The sequence below is a fragment of the Phalangium opilio genome, unplaced genomic scaffold (assembly GCF_054372755.1).
Source record: "Phalangium opilio isolate 3A_F unplaced genomic scaffold, DU_Popi_V2 ptg000073l_1, whole genome shotgun sequence".
Classification (NCBI taxonomy): Eukaryota; Metazoa; Arthropoda; class Arachnida; order Opiliones; family Phalangiidae; genus Phalangium; species Phalangium opilio.
This window is the reverse complement of record NW_028324183.1, coordinates 2,137,674-2,156,110: the sequence shown is the minus strand read 5'-3', so window position 1 is coordinate 2,156,110 and position 18,437 is coordinate 2,137,674. Positions and strand designations below refer to the sequence as shown.

Below are 18,437 nucleotides of genomic sequence, written 5' to 3'. Positions count from 1 at the left end.
AAAACTCCGTATTTTTATGACCCTATCGAGTCTGATTATAAGGATATAAGAAAGAAGGACAATCGCTGGGACGTCATCGCAGAAAAATTCAATATAGCAAGTAAGATCTGAGAGTTTAATTAAATTCGTTTCTGATTTCAACCTGTTTGTTTATATAATCATTTTAATGCAAGGTGGTTGACAATCGCTCAATTCATGTCAATGCTTTGCGTGGTGTAATAATATGTAAACACAAATTTCCATAGGAGTAGTAGCCAAGAAAAAATGGAAAGGTTTGAGATATACTTACATGAAACTAAAACGGGAAAAAGAGATTAGTACTAGGTGTGGAGCTGGTACTATTGAGATAAAAAATCCCTAATGGAGAATGTACAGCATTTTAGAGAGTGTTTTGTGCGAGTCTTTGCAGCGTAAAGAGTAAGTTGTATTTTGGATTATAATCTCAATAATTAATTTAAAGCAAACATTTTTTATATAGTTCATCATCAAACTGTGATTTGGAATTAATAAGGGACAATATTTCCACTGAACAAAAAGCTAATAAAGCAGCTTACAAAGAAAAAAGCCAATTAGCTAACCAATTATTGAATCAAATGAAAAATGTCTGTGACTATAGTGATCTCAGCAAAAATGAGGATTACCTGGAAAATATTAGCGCCGTTATGTCTGCAGATACTTTGGGGTTTGAGTTTTTTCACAATATTTGTGCAGTCTGTCCTTTCCTACTATGGAGAGTTAATTATGCGCTTCTGTATGGTACTTCATTATCGCATACGTTTCTAATTATGTTTTTCCTTTAGGGTTACTATTGATATAGATTCAAACGTATCAGTAAATAACGCAAATGAAAATAGAAATGAGAACACAACACCTGATTATCACCAACGAAGAAACGAAACTTGCTTATCTGAAAGTGAGAAGCGCAAGATATATGATGCCCCTAAAAGTTCCACCAACAAGCGCAAGATAGCTTCGGAAATGAGTTCACTCATTTAAATTGCAAAGGAGAACATAGAGAATTTGCTCCAGTTTCACAGCCTGTGTGTTCAAAAGATGAAATAACCTTATATTTCTCCAGTCTGGCTGAAAGATTTCGACGTTTACCAACGAAAAAACAAAGGACTCTTCCAATGAAAGTGGAAACTATATTTTTTGAAGAAGAAGCGGAAGAAGAGTGACATTCATCTTAAAGAAACTATGTAGCCAAGCGATAATATTTATTTATTTTAAACATAATAACAATAAAAACAAATAGAGCTGAGCTCCTTATAAATTGTTTTTGTTTTTATGCGTTGTACATAAATTTATTAAAATTCTTACGAAAATTCTTGTGGATCTCATTTCTGGTAACTTTAGATAGCCCCTCGTCGAACGTAGGCATCTTGCCAAGGAACTTTACTATCTTGTACGAGGTATTCTGCTAATAGGTCTCGTATTTGGCCGGCAGTTTTCTTGTACCTGTTTGGTCCAGGTTGACGAACATTATTATGCAAGACATCACCAGCAACTATATCTCTCCACATCCCATTTATCACATTTCCATCCGCATCCTCAGTGTCAGCAAATCCAGGAGGCGCGTACATTCGATGATGTGTGGGCTTGCCAAAATCATCAGACAACATGAAATTATGCAAGACAACGCAAGCCTTTATGATCTCATCAATATTTTTTGGGCTACCTTTAATAGGGGTTTTGAATATTCTCCATCTGGCTACCATTATTCCAAAGGTGTTCTCTATAACACGACGAGCCCGGCATATTCTGAAATTGTACAATTTCTTCGCGTAGTTCAAATATTTTCCTGGATATGGGCGCATAAGGTTTTCCATAAGAGGGAAAGCTTCATCTCCAACAAAAAAATAAGGTAGTACAAGATCCGAATTGGGCATTACGCTTTCTTTTCGTAGATTTAGTTTCTTATTGCGTAGCGTAATTCCGAAATTAGAAAGGAAAAATACCCCCCCATCACTCTGCCTTCCGAAATTGCCGATATCAACCATTTTGAACCGATAATGGGAGTCGCATAAGCCCATGAGAATTATGCTGAATGTGCCCTTGTAATTGAAAAATTTCGAGCCAGTTTTAGCTGGACATTCGATTTGTACTTGTTTTCTATCTATTGCTCCCAGGCAATGTCGTAAATCCCATCTATTTTCAAAACCAGATGCTATCTCGAGCCACTCATTAATTGACTTAGGAAAATGTAATTATGTAGGAGAAAGAACCTCCCACATTCCTTGACAGGTTTCTTTTATAATTTTGCATAACGTAGATCTTCCTAGCCGAAAACCAAAGGAGAAGCTAACTTGCGTATCACCGCTAGCTAGAAACCTAATGACAGAATTACGTGTATAACTTACAGCTTAGCTAAAATTTACAATTACCCACAACTACCGTAGGGTGAGAGCCAGTCTTTCATTAGCAGAAACAGCTTCTCGGAACCTAGTATTCTTTTTTCTGTCTTTGGCTTTATCAAGCTTAATATAGTATCGAACTGCTCAGGTGACATCCTAAAAAATGTATTCAAAAATAAAACTTTATAGAATCCGAATTGAAGTTCTGATAATTCATTATTTCTTACCTGAAGAAGCTTTCACGGTGAACTTCTCTCATTTCCCGAATGAGATTTTTGAAATAACCTTGCTCAGGCCTTTTTTGAAATATGTCCCTAACCCAAAAGCATCTAACTTTCGAAGCGATGAATTTGTTATAAACAGTGTAAAATAACATAACGTTAATTAGCGTTAAATTCAACCTTCCAGCATTTTCATAATTTATGTTTTCCATTTTAAGCCGTACGAAAAGAATAATAGGCTTAACGTTAGCCTAAAATAAATCTCGCGCGCGCGATCTATCGATTCAAAATTCCCGGCAAATGGGAACGGAGGCTCCGGCGAATAAATTATCGCCAAGAAATTTCGCCCAGCGATAAATTATTTCGCGTTCTTTTATTTGCCAATTGGGATCCAGGCTTATTGCGGTTCTCTTTCACGACACCGCCGCCGCCGCCGCCGCCAACAACAGGCGAGGTCAAACTATGACCCACGATGTGGCTAAAAATACCTCCGACCTCATTAAATTGGATTTAAAAAGGTGCGTTTTAAATAAACATTGCTCATTAATATTATCAGGGATAAATGTAATTTTACAAGCAGGAATGGAGAACGGTTAGTATTTACTTCAGTGCGACTCATAGAGCCTTTCTCCCTCCAAAACGTAACAAAAATATTAAATTATCTTATTGTCTCACTTAAACTAAGTTATGATGACGTTGCTAACGGGTACGACGAAAAATACATAGTTTCCTTTTTACCTCTGTCGTTATGACCCTCCCGCCTTTGGGCTATGAGTCGGAATAACTGAAGTAAGGGTTAACCGTTCTCCATTCCCGTTTCTAAAATGACACGGATTCCTGTTTATGGTAATTTATTTTGTTCGCGTGTATATAGATATAGTATATTAAGGCAAGTCGAATTGTGCTCCCTGTTTTTAATTAGTTTATGCGCTTTAAAGAGAGGGTGAACTAATAGGAAATTGAGGGATAGGATCATTTCTTTTGTCTCTGGCAGTGCTAGTACACTATAAAAGAAAGGCATATTCAAAGACATCTCCTCCCTTCACATCCATCCAGGGTTATTAATTAGAGAAGTTACGAGGGTCCCCGTCGCTCCTTCAAATCTCGTACACCCACCTAGGCAAATTCAAATCATACAAATGACGTATGTAATCACTTCAAAAATCAAGCCAACCACGAAAATCGCTATGAAATCAATCAAATCCCTGCACAAATTCCCGCGCGCAACTCAGTGTGAAATCACTAGTAAATCATTCAAATCACTATAAAAATCACTGAGGATCGATTAAAATCAATGTAATCATTAAAATTGTCACTCGAATTCCTACCAGATCATTCGAAACACTCCCAAATCAGGGATTGACTAATCTGCTGAACGTCTGAACTGCTGAAAAAAGGAGAATTCCGAATATCAAATCCTCCCATCGTACCAAACCCTAAACACACTGAACCTTTTCGACTATTTTACCGAAATGCCGAATTCAGAACCGTGAACATTAGAAACCGCGACGGATAAATAAATACCGCGACGGAATATAAATACGGTGACGGAAAAATAAATACCGGGACGGAAAATAAATACCGCGACGGGAAAAACCTGAATTGAATACTAGTCATTTTTAAAAATAATTAATTTCGTCTAATTAATGACGTTATTAATTGAGAAATTAAATTGAGATTAAAGTTAACGAGGCGTAATTATAAACCTTAAGTGTTAAATATTGTTAAGTGATATTTGCAGCGGCCAGCCTAGGGCTCTATTTTATATCGACGATATATTAACGTATAGTAATGGCACCTGAATTAAAACCAGGCTGGAAAATAATACGTGTTGCCGTGGCTATATCGTTGTTAATACAAAATTTCAATATTTTTAGACGAAAATGTAATTGTGGCGTTAATAATGTAACTAGAGACTTTATATATATTTATACGTTGTTGGTGAATTATTTTCTATACACGTGATTATAGCTTTTAGCAGCGAGATTGTCACGTGACGTCACGTTTTGTAAAACCCCCGTCTGTTATAGCACATAGCTCACTCGATCACGCGCTCGCAGCTCGCGTGATCGAAAGTGCTGTGGTGGTAATAGCAGTTAACTTCTACCTAGAGCCATATTAAGGAAGCGTTTATCTAGAGTTCAGCAAAATACAATATCAGTCAAAATTAACGATATCAGCGAGGACAGAACACTATATCAGTCGACCTTAAAGGGATTCTGAAGTGAAAAATGATCAAGGTCGTAAGATTTCTTTTTAAAATTAATTTATTATCATGGTTTTCCAATTGATTTTGGAGCCTCCAATTTTTTTCAAGGGACACTTTAACGAACAATAGCCAGCCCGTTGTAATGTCCCTTTAATCGCACAGTTTTTCATAACTCATTTCCTTGCAATTTCCGCAAATAAAACATTTTTTATTTTCTCGTTGATTAATAAATTATAAAAGGCCGAAACTTAGGCTTGTGTCTCATTGGACCGGACCCTCCAGGTTGGACCGAATACAGCCAAAATGTCACGTTTTTCAATGCTATTTAACGACATATTTATTTGCAACTCAGTCTTTACAAACGGAATCGAAAAATTATGCATCTATTACTTTTTATATTGATCAAAAAAAAACACCAAGATTCTTTTGAATTCTTACACTTTTCTGTATCGATAGTGATATCGGATGAGGGACAAATCGCAAGTTTAATAGCGAGCCTCCCTGTATTGTAGCGTAGGCGAACATGTACTGTTGCAAATTGAATCCTCGTTTAGGCCAAAAATATTTCACTCTACTTCGTTCCTATAGCAGCGAAATGGCAACGGTAGAAATTCAATAGAGTCAAAGTCCCATTTCTAGCGTTTCCTTTCCCCCACGATTACACTGACATAGACCTAATGTAAATTAACAAGCTAAAAATACCATACATTTAAACATCTGCCTGTTTTTCAATGTATTATGGCTTGAATTTTCTCTTCTTAATTTTAAATCATCGCAATTTTCTTTTTTAGTTTAAAGTTTAAAATCTTTTAATTTTTTCGTATGTTAGGCATACTGTTGTGCACATATTATTTAATGTTAAAAGACTTTCATCGCGATAATACGCAATAAAATTTAGTTAATGTTTTATATCTATGGACATTGATCACGGCTCAGTGAAATAATTATCATTCTCGTAGTCGAGTCACCAAAAAGTTGCCTTGAAAATTTAAATATGTTGTGGTTTTAACCAAGGTGTTTCGATTATTTAGTATTTATTAAACTTTTTTGAACAGTAATGAGTGATAATATTATGAAACTTTTAAGTTGTGAGAGGTGTACGTATTTTAGCCAAAAATACTCGTTGCTGTTGAATCATATTCTACTGAAACATAAGAATGAATCAAATTTTCAGATAAAGTGTGGTGTAGTTCGTGTGGTCGAGTTCACATAAATTATTGTACTTTCGCCGACATCTAAGGAAAAAATACCCAACAGCTTTACAGGAAAACAACGGCCCTGACACGGAAGATCTTTCTGACGATAATCAAAACTATACAGATGATAATAGCGGAAATTATGAGTTTAACAGTTTTATGGATCAAGATCTGGAAAATAAGGATAATGCGTCTGATCCATTAAATTTTAAAAATTCTATTTGGTTAATTTTACTTAAATACAGTGAGCAGCACAGGTTAGCTTATTCTGTTATTCAAGATTTATTAAATGACTTAATTAGTTTGTATTAACAGCTCAAGCTAAAAAGGTTTTCAACAAAGATGATAATCTAGATAAAAGTGACCAGAGGGAAATAGTTTACAGTGACATCGAGACTTTGAGTGCTGCGTTTGATTTTCTAAATTACATTCACAAAATTAAGAGGATATGCATATTGGAGATGGGAATGGTAGAACCAATTCAAGTAAAATTTGCTCAATCCGCTGGAATGGATGAAAACAACATTTCCGTTACGTACTATTGTTACGTACCATCGCGAATATCTTCAAGCAAAGCGATTAATTTCGTTATCATGAAAAGGTCAAAAAGGGAATTAGATATACAAGTTGTTTCTCATTTTCTAAACAGTTCATTTTGTATGAAATTTGATCAAACTATCTGCTAAAACCATACATTTCCAAATATATTGGGATGAGTTTGAGATCGTCAATCCATTAGGCTCAAAACGAAGAGTGCACAAAACATTAGGATGCTATTTTTCCATTTTAAACCGAAAATACAAGTATCGGTCAAAATTAGAAGATATACACTTAATTTCCCCAGCAAATTCTAATGATGTCGAAAATTACGGGTGGTCCGAAATTCTCAAACCTCCTGGAAATTTTGGCGAGTCACTGGGGACTACGTATCAATTATTAGTGGTGATAACCTTGATCAGCATAAAATTGGTGGTTTTGTGCCGTATTTCTCCTCTGGTAGGATATGCAGGTTTTGCATGACAGATTATTCAGAAATAGGAGTAAGAAAATGGGAAAAAGACACGGTTTTGAGGTCTTTGGATTGATCATTGTCGTTTATCGAAAATATTCCAAACGAATTGACTCTGTACGGTGTTAAAACCCCTTAACGAATATGTCCTACTTTGATTTAACTCAACAGTTAGTACCTGATATCATGCATGATTTACTTGGTGTTATTCCGTTTTTATTGAAACAACTTTTATGTCGTTTAGTATCAGAAATAAAGTAACTCTCAAGGAAATTAATAAAATAATAGATTAATTTCCTTATGAAAAATATGAGATAAACAAATCTAAAACTCAAACTAAAAATGCAATTACTGGGAAGAGTAGCTTAAAAAGTTCGGCAAGCGAGATTTTTGGTCTTTTCTTACTTTTTCCATTAATGCTGCACGACTTCGTTAACGTATGCACAGAAGATTGGAAAGTTTACTTGAAATTACGTGATATTTGCGAAATTTTATTTGCTGAAAAAATTCCCTTGCAACAAATAGACGAATTAGAAATAATGATTCCCGATTTTCTCGAAATAATTGTGGAAAGATATGGTGCAGAAAGTTTAACACCAAAATGTCACTATTTGATTCACTACCCTAATTTTATCAGACAATTTGCACAGTTAAAAATAATGGTGCTCAAAGGGTTTATATAGGGTTTATGATTTTCTCAGCAACCACTAAGGGTTTTACAGCACCAACTAAATGGTTTAAAGGGGTCGCCTTCAAAAACAGCAAACTATTACTAGTTTAAAACAACTTTGATAAACCGTTTCTGGTTTTTGAAAAGAAATGCCAGGGATCTTTGAAAAAATGGTTTCAATGTAGTCCCTTTTAAGATAACTCCTTGATGGTTTAAAAAATGGTAATGCTAAAAACAGCAAGGTTTGCATAGGTTGAACAAACAGCGTAAACCTCTGAGTTAAAAAAGAAGCAAGAGGGTCTTCTTTCGATTTTAAAAAAACATATAATACGTATGTGCTGAATACAAACCCTTTTACTTCTGAAAAAAGAACCTTGAAAGATGGTAATGCTGGAATTTCAAAAACCTATGAGTTCCCGAAACTTTTAACAATTTAGCTATCCCATTAAAAATACTAATAATAAATTCATAAGAAAATAATATATGGCACCCTATAATTATGAAACGTAGAATATTTTCATACTACAACATTTGCTTTCAGATTTAGCTCGCTTACACTTTTGCACCCTGTGGTAGGAGTTTTGGTACTACAATAGGTGGGCACAAAACCAGCACCGCCGCCTAAGGGGTTCGCGAAAAGCACGATGCGCCGGAAAATATGGATGAAAATGCTGTTAAGAGTTTCATACTTACAGGGAGCTATGAGCTATTTTCTTATGATAAACTAAAATAGACTACTCCAAGTCGAGACGAAATTAAGAGGTTTTTCTCATAATCAAATAAATATAATTGATAATTATTATATTAATCGTAATTAACTTACCTTAATATTAGTTAAATAGTTTCAAGAAACTTTATTCCTAAAATCATTTAAAACATTGCTATTGTTGACGTTTGAATACAAGTGTATGCCTCTTTAACAATTTTTGGAAATTTGGGGTATATAAGGCGCTTTGATTCACATTATATCATAAATTATAAGAAAAATTGTTACTGCGTGCATCTTTGGTGAAATGATGGGAATAGAAGCCAAAAATTGCTTTCTGTGAACGCGTTTGCTCCAATTTTTTATGTGCGAACGCGCTGACAGGCAGGTCCGATGTAATACCTCTCCGTACCGTCATCTTCACTCGGAGAGGTAAAAAATCCAGAAACCCATTTTAAATTTAATATTAAAATTCAAGGTCTTAGTATTCAAAATTAGGTTATATGCGAAAGATGCCCATATGCAGCTTCTGGTTTATGCCAGCACAATTTTAGCCAAAAGATGACGCAATTTTTTTAAATACAAGTTTTATTGTGTGATTGACTTAAAATACCGAGGAGATTGTAACTCAGTGCTTCCTTCAAAGCTTTATGCAATTGCGCTGTCATTTACATCATTGGAATTCGTAATCTTTATATACTACCGATTTGCGTATGGCGAAACAACCGGCGTATGCTTCATTTCAAACGTCAATATTAGTCCAGTCTCTCAAGAGTGTTTAATTGTTCTTTCTCAAAACGATGTAATGCGCAATAAGATGAAATATTAACGACGAAAATATATAATATTAATTACCTTTACTTTGATATTTTAAGATACTCTTATTTCTTAGCTCAATTTTTATACAGAAGGAGTAATAAAGTCGTCTATCTGTGTGTCTGTAAGCGTCCGTTGTGACATTAGTGCACCACTTTAGCAGTTTCCCTTGTGTTGGTGTGTGAAGAAATACAACAAAATTATAATTACCTTTTTTTTTACAATATAAAACGAAAATTTTTTGGAAATGCGATGCCTTTACTAGCTTTGTAGCACTAATGCTCCGTTTCATTACGATATTTCAAGAACATCTTTTGATATTAATATTTGAAATGGGTGTTTACATTTTAGTTAAACTATACTACATTTATGTATATGCAAACCACTAGTTTTTGCAGTTCAAAGTAAGTAAGAAAGTATTATTGAATGGCGTGTGAAACGATTCGAAATAGTTTCAGACTAAACTTAACTGAGGTTGGCGACTTAAAATTAACAACACTAAACGTCGATATAAACTTAATGAAAAAACAACTTTATTTGAAGCGAAAAACACGTCCTTTCGGGTTTACAAAAAGTTTACAACTACCCTCTCTATAGAAAGGGTACAGTATCTTAAAAATAGGAGGCCTCTCTCGTACCAAGAACGCGTGAATCACCAAATTTTCCACTAGTGTCCATGCTGCTCACAATAGGTGTTTTTATCTAGGTAGATAAGGGTAGGCAAAAGGCCGCTTATCAACTTATCAAGGCGAACCATCTTCTTTAACGTTTTTGGTACGAAAGGGGATTTTTCGCGACGATATTTTTCCTCGGGCTCTGTCATGAGCAAATAAAACTTAGAACGGTTAACTATATAAAAAAATCATGTTTTCGTTACACTCCCCCCAAATGAGGGTTCTTTGAATCCTTATTTTTACAATCAATTTTTTTTTAAACTTAATGACAAAAAGAAAAAACTACTTTTAAACTTCTAATGGGTACAAAAGTTGTACTGGACGCTTTATGATGAATGAACTTTTCTTAATTGAAACAGACCGACATATTCCATCTCGTCCTAGATGGAGTTCCAATACCTTTCCTAATTTCCAAAGATGTCTTGGCAACTTATCATCCTTTATTAAAATATGTCGTCTACTTTAATCTGAGCTGACCATTTGGTTCCATTTTTAATTATCTGAGCTGTTCTGAGCTCTAGCAGGTATTCTTTCCGCCACCTAACCCAAAATCTGTTTACTAACTCTTGACGGTGTTTCCATCTACTTGTTAGATCATGTCTTCTGTGTTCTAACTCCTACAATTTAAATTTCCGTGGGGGAAGAGCGTCAAGTCTCTTTCCAATAAGGAAATGGGATGGAGTAAGGGGTGAAGGCTCGTTATGGTCACTAGCGGTAAAGGTAATAGGGCGAGAATTAACTACTGATTCAACTTCTATCAAAACCGTTTCGAACTCTTCGTAAGACAATAGAGCTGTGCCTAAAACCTTCTTTAAACAGTCCTTCACTGCCCTTACCATCCTTTCCCATATTCCTCCCCACCATGGGGCATAATCTACAATAAATTTCCACTCAATTTTATTTTCTCCGAAATATTGTTTAGTTTCTGGTGTGAGGACCGAGTTCCAAAGTTTTGACAATTCCATTTCTGGTCTTTTAAATGTTTTTGAATTGTCCGACAAGAAAAGTCTACATACGCCTCGACGACCGACAAACCGTTTGAGAGCCAATATAAAATTTTCAGTGCTCAAATCCGAAACCAATTCGAGATGCACTGCCCGAGTTATTGCGCAAGTGAAAAGCGCGATGTAACTTTTAGTTTTCGATTGAATGAACTTTGCTTCCTTTTCGTCATAACATCTAACATAGACCGGACCTGCAAAGTCTACTCCTGTCGTTTCGAAAGCCGGACTCGCGTTGATACGTTCTGGAGGTAAAGGCGCGGTTTCGCGAACGAACGGACGCGATTTCATTCTCTTGCATGTTACACAACCGGCCAATTGTTTCTTCACGATCTGCCGTCCTCGCGAAATCCAGTACCTTCCTCTAAGACTCGAAAGAGTTGCGGTGACGCTCATGTGCATTACATTTTTGTGTTGCTTCTGGATTAGAAGGTAGGTATAATGATGTTCGGTTGGCAGGATAATTGGATGTCTTTCATCAAATGTCATGTTTGCGAAGCCAAGTCTACCTCCTATTCTACATAAACCGTCTTGGTCTAAGAAGGGCTTCAATTCTGACAGTAATGAACCTTGATGAATCTCCCGTTTTTCCTTAAGAGCCTTTATTTCTCTTAGAGAGGTTTCCTGTTGCGCCATTTTAATCCAATAAATTTCGCTTTGGTCGATTTCTTCTGTGCTTAATTCTCCTTTAATTTTCTTGGTTGGATTCTTACAGTTGAAAATAAACCTTCTTATCCAAGACTCTTAAGACTCTCGAATGACTACTGTAGTTCTCTAGTTTAAATACAGGTTCAATCCTTTTGGTTGACATTTCGCTCGCGTATAAGACAATGGAGGGTCTGTACTTAGGCCTTTTTTCTGCTTCAGCTTCATCTGATTTGATATATCTGGCAGGTTGAACAGGCCATTCTGATTCAGGCTTCTTTAAAAACTCTGGTCCTGTCCACCAGGTATCGTTCGCTTTAAGTCCATCTATTGTTAGGCCACGCGTGAGAAAGTCGGCTGGATTCTGTTTGGTAGGAACGTATTTCCATTGTACTGGTTCCGTTAGTTCCTGGATTTCGCAAACGCGGTTCTCTACGAAAGGCTTCCACTCTGTGGCGTTACTTTTGATCCAGGAAATGAATGATTGGTTGTCGCACCAAAAATGTAAAATGGGTTTCTCCTTTTCGAAATTAGATTTAATTGTTTTCATCAATCTGGATCCAATTATAGCTCCCATAAGCTCTAGTTTAGGAACTGCCAGTTTCTTCAAAGGCGAAACACGACTCTTAGACGCCACTAATAGTACTTTGGGAGTGCCATTTTCTTCTATTGATCGAATATAGACAACGGCTCCGAATGCCCTCTCGCTGGCATCAGTGAAGCAATGTAGCTGAAGTTTTCCAAAGTTAGAACCGTAATGTCTTGGAATTTCTAATTCAGACATGTGCTGCAATTCCAGGCACCATTTGTTCCAATTTTCAGTTAAATCTGGATCTATTTCTTGGTCCCAATCAGTGCCACGTTTCCATAATTCTTGGTAGACGCACTTGATTCTAACTGTGAATGGTGATATCAACCCAATTGGATCAAAAATACGTGAGGATGCTTGCAAAATAAATCGCTTCGTATTTCTTTTGTCTTTGATAAACGTTAGAAGGTTCGAGACATCAAAACAAAATACGTCCGCTTCTGGTTTCCAAGAGATACCCAATACTTTCATGAGGGTGCTTTCTGGTTTACTGGTAATTTCCTTTGATTCTTGATTACTTTGTTCTTCTGACAGTTGGTCTTTTAGCCATGTCGAGTTTGACTGGAATTTGCGTAAAGGCATTGCCGCGGTGCTTAAGATGCCTTTAGCTTCTTTAGCTAGATCCAGCGCTTTCTGTTCTTCTTGAGCTCCTCCCACGAGGTCATCAACATATAAAAATCTCTTAACAGTTCGTAGGCTTCCGGTAATTCTTCTTTGTACTTTTCGATATGAAATCGAATGGTTGCCGCGAGTAAATAAGGGCTTGACGTCAGTCCAAATGAAACTCGGGTCATTCTGAGTACTTCGAATTCAAGTTTATCCGGGTTTAATTCTCTGTTTTTAATCCATAAGAATCTCGTCACATCTCGATCGCTTTCGGACAGTCCCACTTGGAGAAACGCTTTTTCTATGTCCGCGGTGAAGGCGATTTTATTCTTTCTGAATTTGACGAGAAGACCTAATAGATCTACATTCAAAGCTGGTCCTGAGTGGAGACAGTCGTTAATTGACGGAAAGTTTGGAGAGTGAGAAGAGCCATCGAAAACCACTCTGAGCTTGGTTGTGCTTCTTTCTTCCTTGATGACTTCTCTGTGTGGAAGGTAAAATGTCTTGTTGGTTTCACCTTCGCCTTTTACTTTCTCAACGATTCCATTTTCTATGTACGTTTCTATGACGTCAGCATACTTGTCAAATAACTCAGGGTTTTGTCTAAACTTCCTTAATTGACCTTGAAATCATCTTTTAGCTTGAATGTAGTTGTTGTTCAAAGGTTTTCTCTCTTCTTTCCACGGAAGACATACACTGTAACGGTTTCCGTCATAGGTAATCTTTGAATCGAATTCTTTTTTAATGGTTTTTTGGCTCATTAACTCTTCGTCGCTTTTGTCAACAATTCCAAGTGAATCTAATTTCCAAAAGGCTTTCAAGTTATCCGAAATGAGTTCATCTTCGCTTGTTTCTTGATTGACTAGTGCTTTGAAGACGCAAATATTATAAGTGCTAGTTGAGGGCTTCTCTTCTTCGGAGTCTTCGTCTCTACCATGGATAGTCCATCCAAGAATAGTGTCATGCGCCATGAGTGATGTACCAATTCTTTCTGTTTTACCACTTGAAACCTTCCAATAATAATCGGCTCCCAGTAACATGGTTATTTCTTCTGAGCTGGAGAGTGATTCTGGAGGTGGCGTGTCTGCTAAATTCCACCTCTTTTCTTTGGATAGTTTTATCAAATCCTTTCTTGGAACTCCTGGTATATTTCCACTTAGCTTAGGAGAGACCATGGCTTCTATAGTTATGCTCTGAGAATCGAAGAGACTTCCTAGGGTTAGTTGTACTCTCTCACGTTCTATTTTCTTATTCTTCCCTTCAAATACGGTTAGGTTCAAGGATTCTTTGCCGACGACTGGTAAATTCATCTTCTGGCATTATTCGGACGAAACATAGGTACAGTGACTCCCGTCATCTAACAAGCATCGTACTTTCACTTCTTTTCCGTCATGACATATTTTAGCCCAAGCAGTAAGGAGATAAATCGGTGGTGAAACACTGTCCTTCTTAGAGGTGATAGTGGACATACTTGATGTTTCACTTCCTTGACCTTCATTCGTCTCTTAACCTTGATTAACCTCTGGATATTTTTCTTCGCACACCATGTGTGAGTGACATCTATTGCAAAATTTACATGAAACTTCTCTTTTCCTCTTACAAAATCTAGCCATGTGTCTTCCTTGGGCGCATATAAAGCAGAGGAACTTTTTCTTGAAAATTTCCTTTCTTTCTTTCGCGGTTAGAGCGGTACAGTCTTCCATCCTGTGTGAACCTTTACAAAAACCACATGGGCTTTCTTGGGCTACTGTTGCCTTGAAGGAAGATGTTGACGCAATCTTCGGTTTATTGAAGGTAGAGCTTCTATTGAAGGCGTTTTCTGGTTTTCTCTCAACGGAGATGACGCTTTTCTTCAAATTACACGCTTGCTCTCTACTTTCAATGTCTTCTTTTAGGAAATCTATCAACTTATATATCGATAACGCGTCTGCTCTTTTGTTCTTCTGGGTAAAACTGAGGACTATATCTTCTGGCAACAATTCAGTGATTATAGGTATTAAAATACCACCGTATTTCGTTTTAACATTTAGTGCTTCAAGACCCATTACGCTAATGTTCAGGCTGTCGAAGAAACTTCTTAAACTTTTTATATCTGAAGATTTTCTGACGGCTTCTAGTTTTCTGATTTTTTCAACGTGAGCCTTTTCTACTAGATCATCTCTTCCAAATCTATCTTGAAGAGTGATAATTGCGTTAGCATAGGTCATGGAAATTGCGCTAATGCTAGTTAAAGCTGTGCCGCCTAGGTAACTCTTCAGATAAACAAGTTTTCCAGAATCGGGTAACGAAGAATTGTGGATAGTTGTTTCAAACGACGTCCAAAATTCTTGCCATTTACTGATATCTCCGTAATATTTTTCGATGACAATTCGCGGTAATTTCGTGGTTGCAAGTTGCGCGCTATTAAATGATAAAGGAGATGGGTTTGGGCTTACTATTTGCGTGGTATTCGATGCTCCTGACCGTTGGTTTGCTGATTGTAGATCATGTTGAACGTCCAGGCATTTTGCTTTTAAATCTATTATTTTACTTTGAATCAGTTCACAGTCATGTAAGTCCTTTTCTAACTCAGGTTCCGTGTTAAAGCCTTCTTGCACCTTTTCATTTAAGTCACTTATATTAGATTCGATTTTTTCTAATTGTAGAATGTACTTTGTTAAAATGGCGTTGGTTACACTTAGAGACGTTGCTCCTAACACTTGAGATATTTCATTGTCCAATCGCGTTAAAGTTCCTCTCGCGTATCCTCTTTTGCTAATGTTTCTTTTGTGTGGATCCATAATTAAAACGATCTGCTTCTCGATTTAAAACCTCGCTAATATCCTTTGAAAGTTCAAGAAATTCGCGTACTCGGAACAGGTTTCTTTGAACGGTCTCACGGTTTTAAAAGTCTCGTTGAAATTAACTTTAACTTCTTGGAAAGTTCACGAAATTCTATTATCCATACAGGTTTCGTTGAAAATTCACATACTTTTTAACGGCTATAAACTTCTCGCAAGTCTCGACTTCAGTTTTTCTCACTTTTTCTAATTACTAAATAAGTGTTTAGTTATAATTTCTAAATTTTAATCAATCCCGGATTTTTTCGGCACCATGAAACGATTCGAAATAGTTTCAGACTAAACTTAACTTACGTTGGCGAATTAAAATTAACAACACTAAACGTCGATATAAACTTAATGAAAAAAACAACTTTATTTGAAGCGAAAAACACGTCCTTTCTGGTTTACAACAAGTTGGGAAAACCAAAATATTACCTCTCCGTGTCAAGAAGATTATATAAACTTAAGTATCCAATAAAAACGTTATTATGTTTCTGAGTTGGGGTTTCCCATTTTTGTTGTTGTTTTGAAAAATATATCGCAATGCACGGGCCTTGATAGATATAGGAGGCAATGAATGAAATATATCACAATGCACGGGCCTTGATAGATATAGGAGGCAACGAAGGAAATATATCGCATGCACGGGCCTTGGTAGATATAGGAGGCAATGATAATCTCTCTCTTTGCACGAGAGGTTTATCTTTAATATTTAAATAAATATAATTATTTTTAATTATTTTTAATTATTTTAATCTTCAATAATTAACATTAATAATAGTTAAATCGTTTAAAATAAAGTTATACCTATTATCTTCTCAAACTTTGCTAATATTGACGTTTAAAGTGAAGGGTACCCCTCTTGCCCGCTTTTTTCAAATTTGGGGTATATATACGATTCGTTTCCATTATAATAGTAAGGAAAAAGCGCAATTGCGAAAACCTTTGGTGGCGATCCCACCTTAGGGAGGCTAGACGTTTCTCGTAACCCTAGCTGATCGCCGCGTATATCCTAAAACCAAACGATGATAATGGAGTAGAAGCCAATGATACAGATTGGTATCTATGTGGAATAGACGGAAGACCAGTGGATGGTGGTGTTAGAAGCCAGTGTAAGTGCAGACTGGTGTCAATGTTGGGATTGACAAAGAACAGAAGATGGTGGTGATTAGAAGCCAGTAAGAACAGACTGGTGTCCGTGTGGGTTGGACGAAGACCAGAAGATGGTGGTGTGAGAACTCAAGTAGAGGAGCCATTTCCGTGACTGTGAAAGCAGTTCGGAAATGGCGAACACGTTTGCTCCGATACGCAAACTGCGAACGCGGTCACGTGGGTGTAACAACGGACAGACAGACACACAGACAGACACGGCCGTTACAGAACCTCTCCTGGACTACGTCACACGGAGAGGTAAAAAGTTTGCAACTACCCTCTGTATAGAAAGGGTACAGTATCTTAAAAATAGGGGCCTCTCTCGTACCAAGAACGCGTGAATCACCAAATTTTCCACTACTGTCCATGCTGCTCACAATAGGTGTTTTTTATCTAGGTAGATAAGGGTAGGCCAAAGGCCGCTTATCAACTTATCAAGGCGCACTATCTTCTTTAACGTTTTTGGTACGAAAGGGGATTTTTCGCGACGATATTTTAAGAACACGCGGGGGTTAGAATAATAACACGCGGGGGTTATAATAATAACAGGCGGGGTATTAGAATACGAACAAGCGGAGTTTTAGAATAAAAACAAGCGGGGGTTAGCATAAGAACAAGCGGGGGTTAGAATAAGAACTGGCTGCGGTTTGAATAAGGAGTCGTGGGGTTTAGCGGAGTTTTCAAACAAGGAAATTTTGAAGTGTCCCCAAGTGAAACCTTTTTTTCCAACAGTTTTCTAGGTTTAAAAAAGGATCTTTAAACAACACTTAATGGTAGAATATACCACCATTTCGGTTTTAAACATGGTTGTTCTATAATCAAAAAATGGTTTTGAATAACGACGCAAGTGGTTTGAGAAAGGTTGAGACGCTAACCACTAATGGAAAAGAAATGTACCAAATAAAGTCGAATATACCACCTGTAAGGGTTTAAAAACGGTAGAAATGAATAACAATTAGAGATGTAAAATGGTTTGAACAAAGGTGTTATTTGGATAGGAAAAATCCGTTTATGGTTACCAAACAAACCACTTTGGTACTGGTTTTCTGACAAAAGTGCAAAAACCCTCAAGGGTTTAATCTAAGACCATTATTTTTTACTGTGTGTATAATTGAATCGCCAAAATGAATTATATAATGACCTTAACATAACTTCACGAGTGTTCATAAACTGAATTATATTTGTCTCTGAGAGATAGATGAGATTACAATTAAAGAATTCTTCATATGTTGAAAAAACTGAAAAACTCGAAGTTTTCCAGTTTTCTCAGAACCATTATGTCAAAGTCAAAGAAGCGCCTTAAGGCGATTCTTTCTCGCTCGCCCCCAATTAATAGTCGTTTAATGAAGTACAAAGTATGGAATTTACCTCATGTTCAGGGATCGTTTTAAACAATCCGCCATTATTTCGAAGTGGGTTTTTGCGTTCCATTTTTCCTGATAAGATATAAAAGTGAAATTGTCGGCTCTGCCCCATTGGACCGAATCGCATTCGGCCGAAACCAGTCCCAATCAACCGAAAAACCCGCACTTTTGGCGGATTCGGTCCAATGGGACAGTTCCATTGGAGCGAAAACCCGCACTTCTCCGGGTTTCGGTTCGGTCCATTGGGACAAGAATGCATGCGCATATACACCCGTTGGAACTAAAATGAATTTAATTCCCGGGAGCGCAAAGATTGCATCTTTGCAAGCAAACAATTTCTTTGACTTGTAATAAAATAATGGTCAAAGAAATTGAGCACCATACGCGATCATTCTGTAAAATA

General features: G+C 36.7%; 4 protein-coding genes across 4 annotated transcripts; all 4 read right to left on the bottom strand.

Annotated features, from left to right (window-relative positions):
- Positions 1-10,472: 10,472 nt before the first annotated feature.
- Positions 10,473-11,492, bottom strand: LOC149659295 (uncharacterized). The gene has a single exon (XM_089844064.1). The coding sequence runs from the start codon at positions 11,490-11,492 to the stop codon at positions 10,473-10,475; it is 1,020 nt and encodes a 339-aa protein (XP_089700190.1).
- Positions 11,493-11,565: 73 nt separating this feature from the next.
- Positions 11,566-12,672, bottom strand: LOC149659294 (uncharacterized). The gene has a single exon (XM_089844062.1). The coding sequence runs from the start codon at positions 12,670-12,672 to the stop codon at positions 11,566-11,568; it is 1,107 nt and encodes a 368-aa protein (XP_089700188.1).
- Positions 12,673-12,707: 35 nt separating this feature from the next.
- Positions 12,708-14,006, bottom strand: LOC149659293 (uncharacterized). Its single transcript, XM_089844061.1, has 2 exons — positions 13,392-14,006; positions 12,708-13,274 (listed from the first exon to the last, which is right to left on the bottom strand). Exons 1-2 carry the CDS (start codon positions 14,004-14,006, stop codon positions 12,708-12,710), a joined length of 1,182 nt encoding a protein of 393 aa, XP_089700187.1.
- Positions 14,007-14,201: 195 nt separating this feature from the next.
- Positions 14,202-15,476, bottom strand: LOC149659292 (uncharacterized). Its single transcript, XM_089844060.1, has one exon. The coding sequence runs from the start codon at positions 15,474-15,476 to the stop codon at positions 14,202-14,204; it is 1,275 nt and encodes a 424-aa protein (XP_089700186.1).
- Between the last annotated feature and the right edge of the window lie 2,961 nt (positions 15,477-18,437).